The 22,092-nt window shown below is 41.1% G+C and overlaps 2 protein-coding genes across 3 annotated transcripts; one reads left to right on the forward strand and one right to left on the reverse strand.

Moving 5' to 3' along the window:
- Positions 1-234: 234 nt before the first annotated feature.
- Positions 235-2,369, reverse strand: opa3 (outer mitochondrial membrane lipid metabolism regulator OPA3). The gene is made up of 2 exons (XM_070906413.1): positions 2,228-2,369; positions 235-1,195 (listed from the first exon to the last, which is right to left on the reverse strand). The coding sequence occupies exons 1-2, from the start codon at positions 2,367-2,369 to the stop codon at positions 867-869; spliced, it is 471 nt and encodes a 156-aa protein (XP_070762514.1). The 3' UTR covers positions 235-866.
- An 837-nt stretch (positions 2,370-3,206) lies between these two features.
- ppp1r13l (protein phosphatase 1, regulatory subunit 13 like) lies at positions 3,207-16,640 on the forward strand. Of its 2 annotated transcripts, none has more exons than XM_070905565.1 (13): positions 3,207-3,334; positions 9,048-9,110; positions 9,221-9,342; positions 9,494-10,061; positions 10,556-10,648; positions 10,811-10,929; positions 11,667-12,039; positions 12,146-12,603; positions 13,027-13,164; positions 13,983-14,116; positions 14,280-14,446; positions 15,064-15,257; positions 15,375-16,640. In XM_070905565.1, exons 2-13 carry the CDS (start codon positions 9,074-9,076, stop codon positions 15,408-15,410), a joined length of 2,439 nt encoding a protein of 812 aa, XP_070761666.1. In that variant the 5' UTR covers positions 3,207-3,334; positions 9,048-9,073; the 3' UTR covers positions 15,411-16,640. The 2 variants fall into 2 exon arrangements, with proteins under 2 accessions (XP_070761666.1, XP_070761667.1); XM_070905566.1 differs by having other exon boundaries at positions 10,811-10,899.
- The last annotated feature ends 5,452 nt before the right edge of the window (positions 16,641-22,092 follow it).

A 22,092-nucleotide genomic window follows, 5' to 3' on the forward strand; every position in this document is an offset into this window, starting at 1 on the left:
GCGTTGTTTACGTTGAATGAATGCTGGGTAGTGTAGTGCTAAAACCTACCCGCCTAATCACTTCGGCCTACAGCTAACACTTAAAGAAGGGACAGCAGACAGTTCAGTTCACTTACATGAAGCGATGTACAATTTACAAAAATAATCACTTGGATCTGGAGTTACTCATAATTTTCAGTGAAGTTTGTATTCTCTTCATTTGTGTGTAATATGACAGATTCTTTTAACAGACAGCATACCATTTTATTTTACACCCTCCTTTTACAGTTGTCATCACAGCCATTGTATATGAATCAGAAAAGCGATTTACAGTGTAAATACAACATAACATATCCATGAAACTGTAGGGGCAAACACATAATATTCCATTGATGTGACCCAATGTTTGTTTGTTTTTGGCCTTCAATCAAGCGCACAGAATGTTGCTCAGTTATGAGTGACATTAAATAATCACTCACAACAAAGCATGGAGCGAAAAAACAGCGTTTCCTAAGTGATTAGGGGCCTGACAATCAGTGAAATAAAAAGAAAGAAATATGCTGGAGCTGTTATAAAATATATTAACTTTTAAGTCGCCATAATGTTCATGCAAGATGCAAGATCAACTATAGAAATACACTATGAATATCATAGCAATTCCCATTTACAACTAGTTGCTCAAAGCATGAGCTAATGATAGCACCCAAATCCACAACGCACTGATATGCTTATGTACCTCTTCCACCCAACTTAATGGGCGGGGGACAGTGTGTGAAGCAGGGTTGTTATCAGGCTGCACATATGGCAGTACTATGTTCGTGCATTCTTGTTCTTTCACACACAGACCAACAAACAGGGCCACGTCATATAGAAAACAACTAATTTAATCACTTTTTGTTGGGAACAGGAAAGGACATCAGTTGCCTGTTGATCTCTCTCAGCTGAGCATCTAGAGTCTCTGTGGTTAGTGTTACTTCTGCTAGTTGAGTCTGTAGGCTTGTGATGGTCTCGTTCAGCTCATCTTCTTTGCGGCGAGAGTTAGCAGCCTGCCTGCTGTACTCCAGCACCATACATCCACCACCAATGAGGAAGATGACTGCCTCTCCCAGCAACTCTGCACCCAGCTCTGCAGCCGCATCCTCATTCAGTGGCTTAATGACGGAACCCCGAAAGCCCATGATCCGCATCTTTGTTCTCATCTCAATCCAGTGGTAAACTGTGAGAAAAAAAAATCAATATGATATTTGGGTGTTGCTCACAATTTGAAATTTGAAATACATGTGAGAATGCAATGACATGCATGTGCTCACATACTGTTTGTATTATGAATTCAATGTGATGTACAAATGCCAGGACAACTGTTCTTAGGGCACACTTCTCTCAAGCACAGTTTGTTTGCCTTAATTCAAATACGGCAGGGAACATTTTGATGTCTGTACCAAAGACCAAGCCTTTAACAGCCACCACCACCACCACCACCTGTGAACTGATCTGTTTCAGCTGGAACTAACACAATCTGAATACATGTCCATGTTTCCACGTTATTGTCCATTTTATTTTATTTTTCTAGCACTGATGAAGCGCTCAGTCAACCCTGAGTGAGATATCTTTTGAATGATCACAACAAATGTTTCTAAATTTTTATGCTTTCACTAAGAGTCTAACACTGGAGAGATTTGCTCACCTTTTAATGTGCTATTGTGTCCCATTCTTGGTTTAGTTGTTCTGTTTCATTTTGTGTGACTAGTTTAAATGTTGTGAAGATTTATTGTGTCAGAGCTTGTTTGCTTTTTTTAGACTAGTTGTCTTTATACTGTTATATTACTGTTATACTGACGTTGTATAAAATTAGTTCTTACTTCCATTGTGTCTGTCTAAACAGAGAGAATTGTCTAATGTGTCTAAACAACAGCGCACAGTGACTGGTCTGAAATATTGTCATCTATTCAAACCTGATGTCAAATTCTGAACAGGACGTGGGGCAAAAAAAAACATTCAGACTGCTGTCCTGTACAGACAGCAAAGCAAAGGCTTCATACAACCTGTTCAATGACAGACAAGACCCGCCCTCTTCGAGCTTGCCTGGCTGCTATTGGTCGACAAGATAAACCCATAAAGATGATTGGGTAAGCGGTCCTGACAAATGCAATCTCATTGGTTGTTGCAGCCCCCCTCACTTTATCCCCTCGTCCGGGTCTCTGACACTGAAATCTAGCGGTCACTGGTAGCCGTTAGCTCGGTTACTCACGCTGTGCCGGCGGCAGACAGATGTAATTCTTAAAGAACTCGCTTCTTCGTGCTCCCGCTTTTAATCGGTTCGCTACAGGCTTGCTCATCTGCCTCACTCCGAGGTAGAGGAGCTTGGCGATAGGGAAGGCACCAACAACCATCTTGGCGGAAACAGTTCAACACCGTAGGGCGGAGCACGTTGAGGTTACGCGGTGACGTTAAATGATTGACAAAGTCAGCCACAAACCCGCCCACTTGTGCAAATAACCTTTTTAAATAATGTGAATTTACGCCAGCCCAGAGAACCTAGATATATACTGACGTTTCATTGGAAGAGTTTCACATTCAGCTGAATATACATGTACATACTGTAGAACCATAACATACGATCTACCTATTAACATCCACCACAATTTGTAATTTCTTTCTTCAATTTGTAAGATTATCACTCATATATACGACAGGCTTATAGCCTACCACATTTCTATATGTCATACTGCATATGCATCATGCAGTATGACATTTTGTACACAGTACTGGACATTATAGTATGTATGTACAGTGTTTTATAAACATGTATGAAAGTGGTCATGATAATATTAATATTAGATAAAATACACATTTGTAATCATTGTGTTCATATATAGGTTGAATATCTTTAGCATTTGATGTATTAAAGTATAATATTTTATTGTTTATATTTTAGCATAAATGATTATTAGAGTTCTGTATGCAAAGGAGGGTTATAACTGCTGGGGTTATAAAGCTGACTATAGTTATCTTTATGTGCCTGTAGGAATGTATGCCACATAAAGGCTACCTATTCTTTACAGATAGCCTCAGTCATAAAAGCGTCAGCGCAGACGCGAAGATATGCATCACCTGGGCCAGCTGTGGGAGAAACACCTGGTTCGGGTTACAGCAGCGGAGAGCGCCAGAGGGGCTGGACTCCGGGCCAAAATAACTCAACTCAGTACGCAGCTATGACTATATGTCTGGAGCAGTCGCCACAAGAGAGAAACACAGATTGAGCAAACCGACTTCAGGAAGACAAGAAACTTTGAACACGGCTCAGATTCCCTCTCGAATTTGGGACAGAAGAACAGAAAGGCTCTCATTTGTTGAGGTGAGGAAGTTTTTTAAGTCGCCCAGTAGCGTACGCACACATCTGCGTGGGAAATACTGTGTGAGGTGAAGATGTATTGTTTTATTATAAGAACGTGTCTGTGTTGTGCGGGTAGTGTATCGCTGGTGGAGCTCGTAGAGTCTGTTCGTAGTTCCAGTTATACAGTCGTGAACATTTTTTTTCTTTTGAATAGTTCTTTCCATGGTGTTCTTGTTCATTGTGAGGGATCTTGAATGCGAGGAGGAGCTTATTCTCAAACTAATGAAAATCAGATGTTACCATGCCTGCCTGGCATGCCTCACAGTCTACTACCACAGAGGAAAGCTTAAGTGCAACAGTCAGCTGCTGGACATTGATAGACCGATGTGCAGCCAGTATAGCACCATTCACCAATAGCTTTAAACTAACATTCAAATATAACAGCCAGAGTTACTATCTACAGGGAGCTATGGGGTTTTGTGACTTAATAGAGATATTATCTGATTGAATGGTATTTTTACGATCTGATATTATTGTTGGATGGTCACCATATTGTGACCAGTAGATGAATGATATTAATAATGATTTTAAGTGTTAATAAGAATCCATCGTAACATTTGGAGTTCCTTATATACTGTTTATTGTGACTGCAAGATGTTTCACATGTGTCAGTTATTAGCAGGGCTAATCACTAAATAACTGTAATCTACAAGAAAACCAAACATTCTTGTCAGAGCAGGATTTAAATGGCATTTATCCAACTTGTGCACTCTGTACTGTGTCTCAGTCAAAACCAGCTGGGCTGCATTGTGTGATGCACTTGCTGTAACCTGTTTCCTAACAAACTGCTACTGCACACTGTCACCACAACATCTGTAATTTGACTTTGTCCAAAGTGATCAAACTCATGCATGCACTGAGCACACATGCCAGCATATTCACATAATTGTCACTTCTTGGTGATGGCCCTGCTTTGCGTTCTTTGCACCTCAGCATGAGCATGACACACTGCAGGCATTAAATGGAGTGTCTAACTTGCCAGTAATGTCTGTTATGTTGTGTAGCTCTGAGAGATTCGCAGGAACGCTCTAGAAGTGAATAGCATAGCTGGCATAGTGCTAGAAGCCACTATGCCAAAGGACAGCCTGCTGCATTATGAACCAAGAGAAGAATGAGAGCAGGTTGTATTGAATAGGGATTAGTTGTTATCATCTTAGAAATATCGTTAGGTCCATACATAGTTTATGTACCCTTAGTGTCTGCAGAGACTGATTGTTACCCTCAGGTTGAGCAGATCAGTAGAGCTGCATTGTTTAAGGCTGTTGTCTTTGGCAATGACAGTTGCTGTCATGAATAGAATGTGCTTGCGCGCATGCACACTTTTTTTGTGTACTAATGTAGGTAGAGAGGCTAAGCATTTAAATGACTAACTAGGTCGGAGGTGGATGTGTAAGCTTTATAAAAACAAGTCCTTTGGGTGGGGTTTTTGTATCTGAGAAGCTTATAGTTCAAGTCTGGAAGTAGAAGATGAAGAAGTTAGCCATTTATGGTAGGTCCTATGTTATAAAGCGTACAGTCTAGACCTGCTCTATTTGTAAAGTGTCATGAGATGACTTTTATTGTGATTTTGAGCTATATAAATAACGTAAAAATGAATTGAATTGAATATGTCAGCATGGAATTTATCCCTACAGTACAGTAGTCAAATTTAACTCAAGAGCTCATGTAGCTAGGGATAAAACACCAATACAGCTTATTACTTCATGGTAGTTTGGTCAAAGTGTTATAATCTATAAGACCAGAGGTGATATTCTTTGGATAAACCTTTTTGGGAAATACTTTCTGTGGTTGTGGTTGATACTGAAGATGATCTCCTTCCACTGTGACACAGATTCCCGATGCTTTACAAAATACCTCCCACCTGTATTTGCATAATTAGCCTTGGCCTTAATCTCCTATCAGAATCCAGAAATGCCAACAACCCATTTCAAACAATTCCCATCACATGAGACAGTGGTGAGCCAATGTAAACAGTACTTTGGATGACGTTGAACTTCTGGCATTAAAATAACTTCAAGGGACTGGTGATATGCCGGACATTTCAAATCAAGCTGTGCGAGAGCAATCAAGAAAGCTTTAAATACCAGGGTTTATGCTTTTCACTGAAACCTAAGAAAGCGAATCACCACAGCCCTGTATAATCACAGCTGTGGGGATCGGCAGGAGGTTTATTCACCTGTGGGACATAATTTAGTTTGTGTTGTCTGCATGACATACAGCCAGAGGTTTTAGGTGTCAATGACAAAGACAAAGAAAAAGCAAGCCACAAAGGGAAGTGTTTCGTTGTGTCAGAGGAATTTTTAAAATCATTCAGTCTCAGCCAAGTTCCCTGCCAAGAGTGAACAGAGGCAAAGCCAGAAAGATCTGGAGGAAGGATATGAAGGAGGGACCAACAATAGTGAAACAGGAGGGGGAGGAAATTAATGGATGCCTGGATGGATATAAGGAGTTCAACAGAAACTAGATGAGTAATCTGGATTTGTTGGTGAAGCACATAAAAAAGAGAAAGAGAGGGACTGCTTGTAGTCTTGGTCAGACACACCCTGGCATTCTGCAAAGCTAATGATTATTGTCTTTAATCCTTAAATCTCCCTTCTGCTTCCCACAGGATCTCTTTACTTTTTTGAGTGAACAAAGTTCAGAGTTCCCACATTTTTACATCTAGTATGCAGAGGTAGTCAGTAGTTTTGTTAAGTACTCCTTTGTGGTTTCATCTTGGCTTTACCACACGAGAGAGCTAATTGTTGTTTGTTAAAATGGTAGAACCAGCTGACATTGTAATCAAAGCACTGGAAAGAATTTGGAAAGACAGTGAATATGACGTTTTCCAAGAAACTTATCTTGAGAAAGCAACCAAAGTACAGCAGCAGATCAGCAAGCCTGGAATAGAGAGCAGCACCGCTGCAGTGGCCTCAAGCTATCAGTCCACCTTGACTTTTGTGTAGGCTGTGTTTCTGTGTCTCAATACTTAAAGACATCTCACTACTGGGTGTGTACTTTAAGGTGTAACAGTTGCCTCGCTTGATACTCATGTGATAACCGCACACATGCTGGGTTCCTGCTGTTCCTGAAAAACATTTATTCACTAAATGCCTCTCTATATATGCTTCTCCTCTCGAAACCTTCATTTTACTTCATTTTAGCCTAGTCTATGCTGTTTAGTTCACCTTAGTTTATTTGCAGAGTAATAACATATGATGATAAGAAAAGTAAAGGAAGACAAAATGCAAATTGCCAACACAAGCTGTCAAGATAAAAAAAGAAAAATCACCTCAAAACCACCAAATAACAGCAAAAAAGAACGCAACATTTATACAAGATATACATTTATATAAAGTTATACCCTTGGTTCAGTCTATTAACTTGTGAATTAACCTTAGTTAAGTTGACAATTACACTGTTATGAACAATGTTTTTAATTATATGCTGTTAATACAGAAAAGTACACTTTATAAACAAATCCAAAAATATTTACTGATTTAATCTACAAGAAAATTAAAGAGAATATGTTTTTGATGGTGTACTGACAGAGTGGCAGTAACAATAGAGTAACACAAAAAAGTTGTCATAAAACCAGAATAGAAAACAGAGAAAGCACCATACGACATGCAGAGGAGTTTAACAGGGAGGGCAGGGTTGGGGTGAATGAATTTCTGGGCAGGAAGGGGAGAGTTTAGTCAGTGAGTGATTGGCCTGACCTTTGTGAGTCAGTGAGAGTGTAATCTCTTTTTGTGTGAGCTGCTCTTGACAGAGATAAGCGTCCCAGGCTGTGTGTGAGGTGAATGCCTCACTGGGAGGAGTAGTGAGGAATGTGAGCCTGTGACCAGGCCTGATTGAGACACAACAATTCCCTGCTTCAGTACAGCGCAGAACACAGTGTGAAGTCAAGTTATTATCTGACTGTGCTGCACACTTCAACATGATGACCTTATGTAACACATGCTTTCCTCTAGTCCTGGCTAATGTTCAACTGGTGTTTGGGGGCTTATCCAGTAACTGGCAATGATGTGTATTATCAAATGTTGGTTGAGGTTTTTAAAGGTGTATGAAAAAACACACCTATGGTACCAGGCCTAACTTGAGAGCATGTAGACAAGGCATTTTAAGGGATAGTGGGTACAAAAAAAACAACAAATTACAATAATTTCTTACAAACGATGTCTGTAATACAATAAACAACAAATAGATGCTATGTTACAGGTTCAGAGTAGCCGTGGTGTGTTTTGAAGTAGGAAATGTACCAAAATAGCTCACAGAAATGTTGAGTGGTCAGACAGCAGGCCCAGCAGTTGAATCATCAGCAACAGTAGATTCCTTGTTTTCCACAGGCTGAGAGACTGACCTCACTTTCTGTCTGTCTGGATGACTATTCGTGCATGGCCGTTGTTAGTTAAACTAAAGCAGGATTACAAACGGGGGACAGGTGTAGGATGGCTCAACACACTTGGATAAACATACGATGTAACTATAAAAAGTGTAATGGAAATAATATATTAGGTTTAGACTAACATGGCAGTTATCCAGATGTACATGAAGGCCATATCAGGACTTGCTGTTCCCTTTAAGAATGTCATGAACTAAAGGTTCTCCACAATATTAAGGTTTTACAGTACAGTTTTACAGGTTTTACAGTACTTAAAAGAGAAAGCTGCACTAATATTTTGTGTTTTAAGTTTATGAAGAAGATGCCACAGAGTAGTTCACCTTTTTGTATTCCAATTTGTCTCTTTTGCGGAATCATCACACTGGAAAATTTATCAAGGTATTGAATTTTATTGTAAGGTCTGCTTTTCTTTTTACTTTTACTAAAATTTGTCATACATTTGTCATTTTCATTTATACTTACTGCCCATAGAAGCTGACAACTTATACTCAAGTCTTTATTTTATCAGTATTTGACAGCTGTTGTCATCGCAGTATATTTATGACCAGAAATGTTGAATCATGAATGATTATTTACATGCAGTGATTCTTTGGCATTAACACATTATTTGAATAGCTTTTAGACCCCAATCTGGACTGATTGACCTGTTGGCATACACATCTGTCTGGAGTATTAGCATAATCTGTCATCCACTTTACTAGCCATGTACTGCACCTGTTTGTCTTTCTGAAACTGGCTTTCAAACAGACCAGTCATATGTGATGTTAAGCTGGAACACCTGGTACCACAGACAATGTCGCTGAGTCAGCAAGTATGACAGATTCTACAGTTTAGTAGTAAATCATTGCGAGCATTACCTGCAAGGATTTTCATTTGAATATGAGGTATGAAGAAATTGTGGCCTGTTTAGACATGAAGGGCGTTCAGGTTATGTGTTCACAGAAAGTTGGCTCTCCATCAGAAGGGGAGAGAGAGCTGGCAGCCTGCAGCAGGAGAGAAAGGGTAGGGCTAAACACAGTGTTCTCAGTTTGAAGCCACAGCAAGTCTAATTTTATTGAACCAAACTAAGAGTCAACGGCTGAGTCAAATGGAATAGACAGCAGAGAGCAGAGGCTGTATGTACAAATCTTTGTGCTTTTGGATTGTATCATAGGCAGGAGGATGTTGATACCCATAAAATGTCTTAAGTGATGCATGAGAACCCATTGTCAGTTTTCACAATCACTACTACTACTCACAAGATAGCGTGAGACTGTACTCCTAACAGCTGTGGTGTGTTTCCTTTTTTAGGGGCCGAACGCTGCTACCTCACAGCCATGACTTCTCAGTCAAGCTTTGGCAGCAGCATGCTTTGTGAGTTTCCACAAATCCTTGATTTGTCTTTTTGGCTCAGTGTATATTTGTGCACATGGGACTACTATCCTATGCTAATTGTCTCTGGTGCTTATGTGGTCTTTATTCAGTCCAGACAATAAATGATGACCTGAATGCATCGCTGGCTACAGCAGATGAGTTATCCAAAGAGTTCAACTCCCTGCTGAAGGAGGCCTCCTCCAACAACAACAACACAAAGTCTGGGTTTCAGGTACACACACGCCAGCAGTTGTTGAATGCCAAAAAAATAAGTGTTGCCTTATCTTTGTTAAAATGAAACAATGTGCAAATCTTACTATCCAGCGCGGAGGTATAGTCATTCCTCATAATATTTATTTATAACAGATACATTTTCCCTTCAGACCATCTCTACAATATCCAGAGAGAAGCCTCAGTCAACCGAGCTGTCCAACACCTCCATCACTACGAGGGAGTCAAGTGGTAGCAGTAATGGCAGCTCCAGCTCTCAGCCTTTCTCACCGAGCTCAACAACTTTCCGTCCCATGGACTCCGTCTTCTCCAACAATAAAAACATACCACCCTCCCCTGTCTACTCCACCAGCCCACACTCATCCCCCAAGATGCACCAGAAGGCACTCTCTCCACTTCCTCGAGCCGACAGCTACTCGTATGGCCAGCAGAGCCCCAAACAGTCTCCTCACACCACAAGGCGTAATTCCCCCTCTCGTTACGACAGGAGCCCACGAGGCTCAATCAGTTACATGGATAGAAGCCCTTCTCCGAGCCCCACAGCTGTTTCTTTTGACCAGTCATCTCGGTCCCCCTCGCTCCATTCCTCCTTCAACCTGCTGAGCCCTTATGACAGCAGCCAGATGGGCCGCAGGTCGCCTCGGCCAGAGAAAAGCCCCTCTCCTTTGTCCTTCAATCGTCCAATGTCCAACACACTCCCTCGAAATTTCAGGCAACCTGGTAAGTGGCTGTAGTTATCCAGCTGTTTTCTGTTCCAGATCTTTTCTAATTTGGTGATGAGTCAGGTTTTTGTATTGCTAAGCATGGTACTTAGTTATGGTATGTCAAGAGAGTAGGTAGAGTCAGCAATGCTGCCAATCACAGTAGTAGTTCATAAATATTTTTACTGTTACTCTTATACAGTGTAGTAATCTTAACGGTATGTCTCAAAAAATTGAAAAATACCACCACTTTTTAGACATTAAAGTGAAAAAAAGCTATGAAAATACACTGCAACCTATCATTTAAAGAGTGGTTTGTGTCATCTTGCAACCCCACCCAAAGTAATTGAATTACTTTTAATTTTAATGTCAAAGTACTCTTTCAAAGATTCTTTAACTCAAATAAATAAAAAGCTTCCTTTTGTAATTTATCCCTCTTTCTGGCACTCTTTCTTTTTTTTGTACTTTTGCTCCTGTTTTCTTTCTTTTTCTCTATCTCTTTTTCTCTCCTAGATGAGAGTGCGCAGAGACAAAAGAGTCTTGGCAAGTGGAATGAGACAGATCTAGACGTGTCCTACGAGAAGAAACCTCACCACACATATGACAGTTGGTTGATTTTCTTTTCTGCTTCTTCAACTTTTATTTTGTATGTGAAGTTTTGGAATTCAGACCACAATTTAGATATGAGACCTAAGAAGCACTTGTGCTCTGCCTGTACTGTATGTGGTCTCTGTATGTGTTTTCTAAATTAACACGTTCCTCTTACAGCGACAGAGTGGCTCCGGCCGTCTGTGCCAAATAGCAGCTGGAGAGAATCCAACCTCGATGGCCCTCCTCTAGCCCCAAGTCTCAAAAAGGTGGGCGTTAACAGAGAGACTATCAAACAGGTACTGTGAGAGATTTGTTTGTATGGCTTATTTTGTGGCCCCTTGTGTTAGCCATTCCCTCGAGTTCTGGAGAAGCCTCAGATATCCACCAAATGGGAGTTACTGCAAGTGACCTGATATTGTTTTTCACAGATAAGAACAGGGTGTAACAGAGCTAAGCCAGTATTTGTAGAGATTACACACTTTTCATTAGCTTCTTCAACTCAATCATAGTCTTTTTGTTAAAATAATTTGGCCTCTATCAGATAGAAACCAATCCGAACTGCTAAAAGCCATACACACCAGCACCATATTAATGGCTTGTTAAGTTAAATTCTGTCAGGAAATAGATCCCTACCTCCACATCCAGCAGTCACAAAGCAACATTATTATCCATCGGAGTCCTTTTTCTGTCCACCTGATGAATATGAGTCAAGTGTACATTTTCCTTTTGGCTCAATTAATTATTATTATTATATTTTACCATTTTGTGCTGAGCACGTAGCCTACAGTGGGTTTATCAGAGCATTTTGCTGCCAGTAGTTGAAAACGGGTTGCCTAATTGTTGATGAACCATACAATACATTTGCCATAAAATCAAAACAAGCTAAAAGAGGTTTAAAAGCTCAATAGAGCTGCAGAGTTAGGTGATAATTCTCTGTGATTTGGCACAATCAGAGATCCTTCACATTACATTGTTGACTGATTCAGTGGATTGGAATTTGCAAGAATGTATCCCTCTTTTCTTTCATTTCCAGGATGCTCGCTCTCAATCTCTCCAGTTTTCCCATTGTTCTCTCCCCCGTAACACACGTATATCAGTACCTCCAGATGTTTCATCCCCAGCCCATTCCCCTTACCACCCTCAGCCCATCATTTCCCGTATTTCTATTCCCCCAATTTCCACTCAGTCCCGTCAGCACAAGCCCATACCTCTCTCTGTTATCATGCGTCTCCAAAACCCCCACTGGGGAAGAATGACCACCCGCCACCCCAGAGTCCTGGGAGGAGAAGGTGATATGGCACCTTACCAACCAGCTGCACCCATCCCGAGGGAATTCTTCAACCAACCTATGTTCCAGCCACAGCAAAACCCACCTGAGCTGAGACAGCCCGCCATATACAGCGACGGTAAAACAATATTCAACATCACATTGTGACACTCTTTATGTTCACAGGATATTTGTTTAGTTAACTTTGTGCAACAAAAATTTGAGTTTATTATCCACCTTTGCAGTGCTGAACCCAGGGGACATAGATGCAGAGTTAGAGCGGCTGGACTTTGTTCATCACATGCCTGTGATTTCCCAGAATCCCAGTAAGAAGGTCAAACAGGGTATACCACCAGCCCCCCGGCCCCTTAGCCCCACCAGGCTACAGCCAGTGGTGGCCCCTGAGGCCCAGAGCCAGGAGATTCCTGACCTGCAGGAGCTGCTCCGCATCCGGGCAGAAATCCCCCGGGCCCTGAAGAGACGGGGCTCCGTGGACCAGTCACAGCCCCTGAAGAGGGCCTCCCATTACCAGCCGAACCAGTACAAAAATCTCATCGACAAGCTTTTTCGCAGGAAGGAGTACCGCCAGAGGGGGGAGCAAGGTAGCGAAACCAGTAGCTCCTCAGACGGAGAGGACAGTGCTACACCTCCTGCCCCTTTACCTACACCTCGGACATCTACACTGATTCCCCATGACTTCAGAGTAAGAAATGTGCTTAAAGCAACTGATGATGTAATGATATCTGGACAAACAGAAATGTGTCCATTAGTGAAAAGAGAATGGTCTCTAAATTGGTTGAATTATGATAAAACCAGTTAATGTAATACATGTATGTAGTGTAGTAAAATGATATGCCGTACAACACCACATATGAAACATACAGTAAATCCCAAGAGGAATAAATAATGGAATGAACTAATAATGGGATTTAATCATTAAATATTTCATTATGCATTCAATGCACAGTTAAGGGACATTTTTTATGTAACCACTGTACCTGATATGGCAACGATTCTCATTATAAAATGGCTCATGTTACATTTTGTTTGAAATAACTGTGCTGGACAATATTCTCTGCAGTTGTGTTTTACTTTATACAAGCTGGAAACCTGTTTGTCCCTTCAGAGCTACCATTCCATTCTGCGGCGGTCCAATCGGGAGCACAAAGGTTCAGGGAGGCGAGCTCGGCTCAGCCCGCTGGTCCTGCTGCTGGACGGAGCGTTGGTCGGAGAACTGGAGACAGTGCAGAAGGCCATGCAGGAGGTGAGTGTGCCTATACTAATATATACGTATACCTTATTGTAGACACTGTCCCTGCCACTACAGCTACGACTCTGCTACTCTACTACTATAATCATACCTTAAATACTAAACCCATTGCACCAAAATAAACATGAAGCTTTGATTCAGTAAGGGAAGCAAAATCATTAGAAATTCAAACAACAATGGTGAAATCAATTCAAAGAAATTTACATGATATAAATGTGAAGACAACCAACCATAGTTATATAACAATAAACATAATCTATTGAGATTAAAGATTAATTAATTATTTAAAATGAAGGCAATAGTGCATTTTGCCTTTGTCATTTTGGTTACATTGTTTACCATTGAAACTTATTTTACATCTTTCCAGCTTCCATAAATACATTTATTAGGGAAAAAACTAATTCAAACCAGCCTGAACTAAGACAGCAAAGTGTAGTGCCAAAGCTGGTGCTCCAGCTCTGGATGTAGACGTTAAGAAGAACTTGAAAAATATGTTACAGTATATTTAACTTTCATTCTCTCGGGGATGGTTTGCTGAGCCTGCATTTCCTTATTCAACACATCCCTGCATCTTCCTCACGCAGAAATACATTTGTTGGTCATGCAGTAACACAGCCTCTTCTTTCATTTGAGCAGTTGCGGGTTAAGTGCTGGCTCAAGGTGATGCTGACAGTAGTTTTGGAAGCAGGATGAAGTGGATGAATCCAGTTACAATACAGAAGAAACACTTCTTCCTTTAACATCACACTGTCTTGATATATAACAGTGTAAGAATGTCTGAGTGCTGACTCCGTGTAAAATGTTTTCCACAGATGAATGACCCTAGCCAACCCAATGATGAAGGTATCACTGCCCTTCACAATGCCATCTGCGGGGGCCATTACAATGTAGTGGATTTCCTGGTTCGTGCTGGAGCCAATGTCAGCGCACCAGACAGCCACAACTGGTAAATATTTGCTTATTCTTATTTCACCTGTATACTCTCTCATTGTCTTTGGCCTCCTGTGTATATCCCACATAAAATGTGTGTTGTTAAGTTTTGAGTTTGCAACAACAGCAATCTTGTACCCCTAGATGTATTTAATTACCGCCAATTCTTTGGCCCACAGGACTCCGCTGCATTGTGCAGCCTCTTGTAACGACCGTCCTCTGTGTGAGTTTTTGGTGAGGAGCGGAGCTGCTGTCATGGCCATGACACAGAGCGACGGCGCTACCGCCTCCCAGAAGTGTGATCCTTATGCTGTTGGGTTCGAGGAGTGTGAGAACTTCCTGAGGGGTGAGGCAATAACACCTACACATGCATCACTACATACACACACCCTGTGACATGCTAAAAGACAATCATAATAGAATGAATCATAAAATGACACCATTTGACAGTTGCTACACCAACTGGGGCTCTGACCTTTGCACATCTAACCGCTGGTTAAATGTAAAAGGTCATTCACACACATGCACATAATATAGCTGATGCTAAAATAACCCATCATAAAATGTTTTTTACATTTATGGCTGCAACAGGACACATTGTGAGGGCAGGCTTTTAACAGTATGGCATTTTTATGCTAATATTTGGTATCCTAAAATATGAGCATTTCATACCATATCATTTTTGGCAGGCAGAAAACACACAAGCCTTAAAACACACTACACTTAAGCTTTGCATGTATTCACTGGCAGGCTTATACTAAAGTATACTAAAGTAAAAATAAGTATTAACACTAAGGAAAAATACAGATTACAGGTTTCAAAATAAAGCTATAGTGGAATATGAACACATACACATTCAGTCAAAAGCTGATATTTGGTCATGAAACACGAGTCCAAACTCTCACTTTCTAGTACAGTAAGTGTTAGACATGCATATATATCCAGCTTTCTGTGTACTACCAGGTGTAGAGGAGGCCATGGGGATGGAGAACAGCGGGGTGCTGTACGCTCTGTGGAACTACCCGGCTCAGGCAGCCGATGAGCTGAGCTTCAAAGAGGGAGACATGGTCACCATCCTGCAGAAACCTGAGGGGTCAGATTGGTGGTGGGCCTCACTCTGTGGCAGGGAGGGCTTTGTTCCAAACAACTACTTTGGGGTAAGATACAAATTTCTAAATGAAGGGTTGAATAATTTAGCCTTCACTCCCTTGGACGTTTTTGATTTTGTTACCATAATGCAGAAAATGAATGTTAATGTTTGGTTTGTTTTTCAGCTTTTCCCGAAGGTTCGACCAAAATCTCTCTGCTAAGTGGTCTCTAGATGATCAACCGTGGTCGAACTGGTGCAGCGGACTGTCTCAAAAACTGTGCTTTACAGCTTTGCACTGTTGTTTGAAAGGACTGTGTCTCTGTGGTTATGAAAAGGCTCTATTGCTGCAGGGTTTGATTAATGTTTTTGATCCGTCAGTCAAGGAGAGTTGAAGGAGAAGTCTCAGCAGACATTTTGGCCTCACTGACAAAGATAAATCTTTTTAGAGGATGTCATTTGTACTGGCTCTGCTGTAGGATATTTTTCTAGTAAAACTACAACTCTGTACTGTGCTAAACCTTTCTGTCAAGCTAAGCCTGTCCATCCAAAGGTTACGAAAGGGCCATATTCCCTGCTGTTTTGCTCAGCTGTGTTCCAGTCAGAAGTTGACATTTCTGACTCATTGGCTGGTTAGTAATCAGAATACAAACAGTGGCTGTTGGTGTTCAGTCCTCTCATCAGCGAGGTCAATGTAGCTGTATGCTGTCAACAAGCATGACCCATAATTGCTCAATTTAGAAAAGAGCTGCTTCAATCAGAGCCAAATCAACCTATTCATTACTGGAACAGAGTTGTCTGCTGCTTCATCAAAGAAGCATCTCTTAAGTGAAAGAGAGCAGTCAGAAGTTGACATGGAATTTTTACATTTTTACAATATTTCTAAAATGTACTCTATGTACATATCACTGTTTTTGCAAATACTTTATCTGATGTTAGTGTTATTTCTTCCTCTTTGTCTCCATGCCTACTGGAACTATTGTGTATAGCAACTTTTTCTGACCCCTGCTGATGGATCCTAATAACAACCACTTTCAGGATTTTACTTGCCAAATATTATTTTTGAAGAGTGATGTTTAATAGTTTCCTACCAAATGTGGCTGTAGACATATTTTTACACAGCAGAAACGTAACAGCATCTGGCTGGTTTCTACTTGGCTCTAGTCCTTTATGCTGCCTATATAAATTAATCTCGTTTGGAAGAGAACGTATGTTTTCTATGGCAATGAAACTGTCCTTTTTGTGGATGTGTGTGTTTTCACAGTGGTAGAATAAATGTTAGGTGGTGCATTCGTTTTGTGTTTTCTATGTTATCAGTTTTCAGTGTAAGGGTTTTTTTTTGCTAGGGACTGCTGTGCATTTAAGCTGTAACCCCTCCCAAGGGGAACACAGTGACCAAATGTTTAAATATTCAATAAATACACGAGTCACATGTTTTTGGTTCCCACTGAAATTGTCTGTCACAGTCATTTGTTTGTGGCTAAGATAAGACTGGAATGTCCTTTACTGACCAGCAGATGACACTGTATAATCAAGTATAAATTCAGCACCAGCATAATATTTACATATGTCAATACTACCTGCAAATATAAACTAATATATAGTGAAACACCATTTATTGTGGCTGTTTTGTGTGGTATCAGTCCTCCATGTTGTGTGTTATGTTAAACCTTCTTGCTTTGTTTCTTTTTCTTTGAAGTTATATTTATTCTCATGTTCTTTCTCCCTCTCCTCTTCTTTTACACCACAGAGCACCCAAGCGACTGCTGTGATTCTTAATGAATCAATTAGCTGCACTATTATGCATAAGGGTAATTACTAAAAAAACTACACACATGATTAATATTTTTTTAATTAAGTCTGACTCAAGCCTTTTGATCTGTAGACTATCTCTACCCCACTGGTATTAAGAAAACACCAACGCTTGTATGCTTCATCACAATCCCTGAGGAAGATTAGTGTCAACGTTGTTTGAAGCTGACTGCTGTTTCCTTTTTAATGTTCTTCTTTTTTTAATTTTATGTAGATTATAAAAACATATGATGATGATGATGATGACATACACAGAGACACACACACACACACACACACACACATTCACAATTTACCCACAAACACTAGGGTGTGTAGTTGTGGTGCGCTAATGTGGTGTTTCAGATTTTCTGGTGAATAATTCAGATGATTTAAGTGGAGTCAACTGTCCTCTAGCCTGTGGCAGCATACATAATGTTCTGCTGAAACAGATCTCCTCGTGGCCTCGACTAGAGGGCCACGCCGATGAAAAGGACCATACACTGCCCATGTTAAGTCTCATCTTTATTCATAAAATATTATATTTCTTGATCCAAGTCAACAGCTCAACCAAGGAGGTGAGATAATGTAACTTATATCACTATAGTTTCATTCAGTGGGTTTCGGAAGAAATACAATCTCTAAAAAGAGTCACGTCATCAGATTGAATATAAGGATGGAGGGAATCATGATGAATCACAAAGTTTTCACATTTTCTGTAAAGTAACTTTTTGGTTTGGATGATAAAAAAAGATGAGTCGTCATTTCAACCAACATGGGGTCACCAGATAAATCTGAGGGGGGTCACAAGATGATTAAATGGATAACAGAGATAAGAAATAAATTATTTCTGCCTTACAAATTATGCTAACTTTCTGAATTTTTTGTACTCTTTTTTTATTGTGAAAAGTTTTGCCTCTTCAGACCTCTAAAAACTATTAGAATTAAAAATGAAGGGAGCTCAGTTTATTCCTTGAATTTCATTCTTTGCTGGAAGTGCTCGCAAGTCATAGAAATGCAATCTATGACAAGTTGTAGTGAGTAAACACTGTTTCTGTTTAAATATTTGAATATTTTCTGCAGAAAACACAATCTAATGCAATCCAGTACAATACAGTGTCGTAATAACTGTTACATTTGCGAATGTTTCTTGTTGAAACAGAAAATGCAACATTGCCTCTCTCTGAGATCTATCTATTGCAGAGCTGTTGGATTAGATTGCTTTATATTGTATGCAAGGATTTCTATTTTTCTGATCACTGAGTCTCAGACACGCTCCTGCCTACAACCACAATACACATTTTCCTTGGGCCCATACGGCCACAAACATTCAGTCACACTCAAGGTTTTCTTTCTCCCTGATAATCTTTGACAGTGCTGCACTGGAGAAAGAATTGTATCTGCAGCAGTGAAGATTTTTTTTTTTGCTGAACAGTGATTCTGTTCAAGCAGAACTCATTTGATGCCTCATTGAAACCCCATTATAACCACGATGGAGCAAAATGAACTCTTATTGACATGGTCTGCGGCCAGCTGGTTCAGGGTAGCGGAGGGCCGCAGTTACTTGCCCAGTCGGTGGCACGGTTGCACATTTTTGTTTTTATCTTATTCTCATTCTCCTCACTATGTTCAATTCTGCCTCACTGCCCCCACCACCCCCTCCTACACACATACACACTGTGATTTCAGAAATGCTGGCCATTATCAGAGCCAGCCTCTTCGGCCCATCAGGGTCTGACAACCCCACTTGACACGACAGGCCGGCCCTCAACTGCTGCGGTCAAATAAACACATAAGAGCACTAAGAGTAGATGGGCTTTACAGGCATGAAGTAAAGAACAGAGCTGGGGAGGCTCTATAGAGAAATAGGAGGGGTGAGACAATGACATAGCAGGATGAATAAAGAGAAATACAGAGTGTGATAGAGGGAATGGAATATCTTTCTGCACCACGCAATTTTCTGTTTGATGGGATACCTGCAATGATAATCTATAAACCACTCAACCATGTCAAATGTGCTCCATTACACCTGCCCTGACTGACAGTAAGTAGAATCAACTATTACGATCTGAAATCTGTTCTGATGGTGACTAAAAGAAAGAGAAAAAGTATATGAAAGGAGGGGTTCATTTCATAATTTTGCTTGTGACCATGGAGTTGAAATAGACAAAAGTTGGAAACACACTCGTATCCATATACACACAGACATTGTTGAAGACATGGCTGGGGTAAACGTTGCCTCTGCCTTAAGATGGCAACCAGTGGACCCACAGGTCATCAATGTTGTATGTTTTTGCCTTTTAAGTATTGAACAAACACCCATCTCAGTTATACTACTGAGGAGATTGGTTCTGTCAGACCGGTGGCAGGAAAGTATCTTATAATGTGATCTCAGCAAGAGCTATGCTTCATTATTTAGGGACAACAAACAAGTGTGTAAATGTGTGTGTTTTTGTGGCTCTACATGGCTGTGACAACAGTTGGATGCAATTATATCGAATGCCATGTCTGTTTTCCTACAGTGAAGACCAGAACTGGACTGATGTCCCCCTATATTTGAGAATATTATATGTGACAGCCAGCAAACTGCCTTGAAGGGAGCCCTGTATGTGTGTGTGTGTGTGTGTGTGTGTGTGTGTGTGTGTGTGTGTGTGTTCGCGTGTGGATTTGTTTGCGTGTATGCACATGTGTGCCTGCATTTTTGCATGCATGCTCCACTCTCACTCAGACACTGAGGTGAGCAGACAGATCCGTGGCCCTGCAGAAACATAAAGCGTTACTGAACCCAGCCAGTCCTGCATCAAGGGCACATACTAAAAATGGGGAAACAAACAAACAAAAAAAGGGGGGAAAGCAGCCTGCAAAGATGTCCACTCCACTTCTGTTTCTTTCTTTCCCTACTTCGGCTTTTCTAGCCATGCTCCCACTCTGTGCTCCTGTGGAGTAATGAATAATAGAGGAGTGCTTGTCCTCCCTGGCTCCCCTAGTTAATCAGAGCTCGCCTGGCTGCCCTCTTCTCTGCCACTCCTCACTTTAATAAATCATTCAGGCCTTCAGGACAACAAGTCCGTCAGCGCAGCCTAAGCAAGGGCCATGCTGGTAAAAACGCTGCCATCTTCTCTCATTACAACCTCCTCCTCCTCCACTCCAAAACCAGGAACAGCACTGTCTCACTATCATCTCTTTCCTCTGTGTGTCCTTCATTTTTTCAGTTGCCCCTTCTCTCATGTCCATCACTCACTCTCTTTTCTCGTTACGAGACAAATCAGACTGGCAAGGAGTCCCACTCCATTTCTTTCCCTCCCTCTGTCTCTCTCCCATGGGGAAAGATTTCACTTAAACTCTCACTCTGCAAGGGTTCAACCCAATGTGTAATGTTCTCATTCCTCATCTCTTTACCCATTCTCCTCCTTTACGCCTCCACTCTCTCTCTCTGCCCTCCCTGTCCGAGGAGAAATTCCTGTCTGGGTTGACGTCACATGGATGTGTCCCCAATGGATGCTGCTGCATAGAGGGTTATAAAACCAATGGATACGAAAAAAATTTGCAGGGTGTACAGAGAGAGACAAGTCATAACTACAGTGAACCATTTCACTATTTAAGGGTTTAATTTGCACCATCAAGGTGCCTTTAAGCAAAGCAGTGTAGAGAAAATTCCAGTGATTTGTGTCGTCCATCAGTGAAATTTTGTATTCCAGGAGTTATTATGTGATTGTGATTTGTATCGGGGGGAGGTTTTTTATGGTTCCCTCTTTTCTTCAGCCTGCTCCTTCAACTTTTCTTTCAGTTAGTGGAGTAAATGCAGTTCCTTCATTTCACAGAATGTTTCCTCCTCTGTTGCATGCAGTTTTGTAGGTTACACATTGAGCATGTAAGTGATAAGAGGAAACTCAAAATGTTTGTGATAGAATTGCATGAGAAAATGATGACGAAGAAAATGATGGATTTTCGTCTGTATGATTGCTGAGCATCAGTGCAAATGGTGAGAGGCTACAAAGGAACAAAACTTTTTTACTGTTGATGTTTTAGATCAGGAAAACAACACCAGCCAGCACAAAATACAAGGACTTCAGTCGTGTAGAAACACACTAGTAGAGAGCTCACCAATACATTCAAAAGTCAGTTGGGATTTGTTCAGAGTTATGATGACATGACAGCAATGCATAAACAAATTGCTCCTAAAACCTCAATGTATTTTCCCCATGCTTACAGTATTTGCGCTAAGCTGCAGTAAACATGTCTAAGAGCTGGAAACACAGGAGTAAAAATGATCAATCTTTTCATCTAACGCGGTAAGACTGAAAACAAGCGTATTTCCCAAAGCGTTGGCCTGTTCCTTTAACAAGGAGCTACACTCACATTCTGGATCAGGTCTTTATCAAAATGACAAATACCAGAATGGATTTGTGGGGAAAACACACAGGAGGATGATTTGAAAGCTTTCACAAAAGCCTTTGTTTTCTCCCTATACTTGAAAACGCTCTGTCACTCCATGTTGTTCTCCATTCTTCTCTCCTCCATCCATCCTCTTTCTCCCTCCTTCCTTCCCCTCCCTCCTCCCCCCTGCTTTTATATACCCACAGATCCTCTCTGGGTATCGTCACTTTGTGCGAACAACCTCTGCATCTAACTCTGTCTCCTCTGCTCTCTCTTCTGGGTGTTCTCAGCCTCTTTGAGTCCTTTAGAGATAGACTGCCCGAGCAGCAATTATTCTTAATCTGGCTCCATTAACCAAGCCCCCCCCCAACCCCACCCCACCCTCCCAACCCACTCCCACCCCACTCCCACCACCTCCTTGGCGGGATGGTATTAATCACTTTAATTGCCAAAAAGCATGAGACCCCCATCCCATCCTCCATATCTCACCCTCTCACTTTGGTGTTTCTCTCTCCGTCTCTTTTTTTCTCCCTCCCTCTTTCATTCTTTATTTCCCTCACTCTTCTACTCTCTCTCTATCTACATCGCTCCCTCTCTACAATTGAACACAAATGACTTGACTCAAGCTTTTTCTTCATCAAGGCTCCCCTCTCACTTTGCACATCTCATCCCTTTAAATGACAACTCAAGCATTTATTTCATTATTTACCACAACCAAAAAAGTAGGGTATGCGGAT

Source organism: Enoplosus armatus, chromosome 5 (genome assembly GCF_043641665.1).
Source record: "Enoplosus armatus isolate fEnoArm2 chromosome 5, fEnoArm2.hap1, whole genome shotgun sequence".
Classification (NCBI taxonomy): domain Eukaryota; kingdom Metazoa; phylum Chordata; class Actinopteri; order Centrarchiformes; family Enoplosidae; genus Enoplosus; species Enoplosus armatus.

Coding starts and splice junctions, on each gene's coding strand:
- opa3 (XM_070906413.1), bottom strand. CDS start 2,369: ATGGTTGTTGGTGCCTTCCCTATCGCCAAGCTCCTCTACCTCGGAGTG. Junction 1,196..2,227: donor CTGTCTGCCGCCGGCACAGC/GTGAGTAACCGA, acceptor TTTTTCTCACAG/TTTACCACTGGATTGAGATG.
- ppp1r13l (XM_070905565.1), top strand. CDS start 9,074: ATGACTTCTCAGTCAAGCTTTGGCAGCAGCATGCTTT. Junction 10,649..10,810: donor ACCTCACCACACATATGACA/GTTGGTTGATTT, acceptor TTCCTCTTACAG/CGACAGAGTGGCTCCGGCCG. Junction 14,117..14,279: donor GCACCAGACAGCCACAACTG/GTAAATATTTGC, acceptor TTTGGCCCACAG/GACTCCGCTGCATTGTGCAG.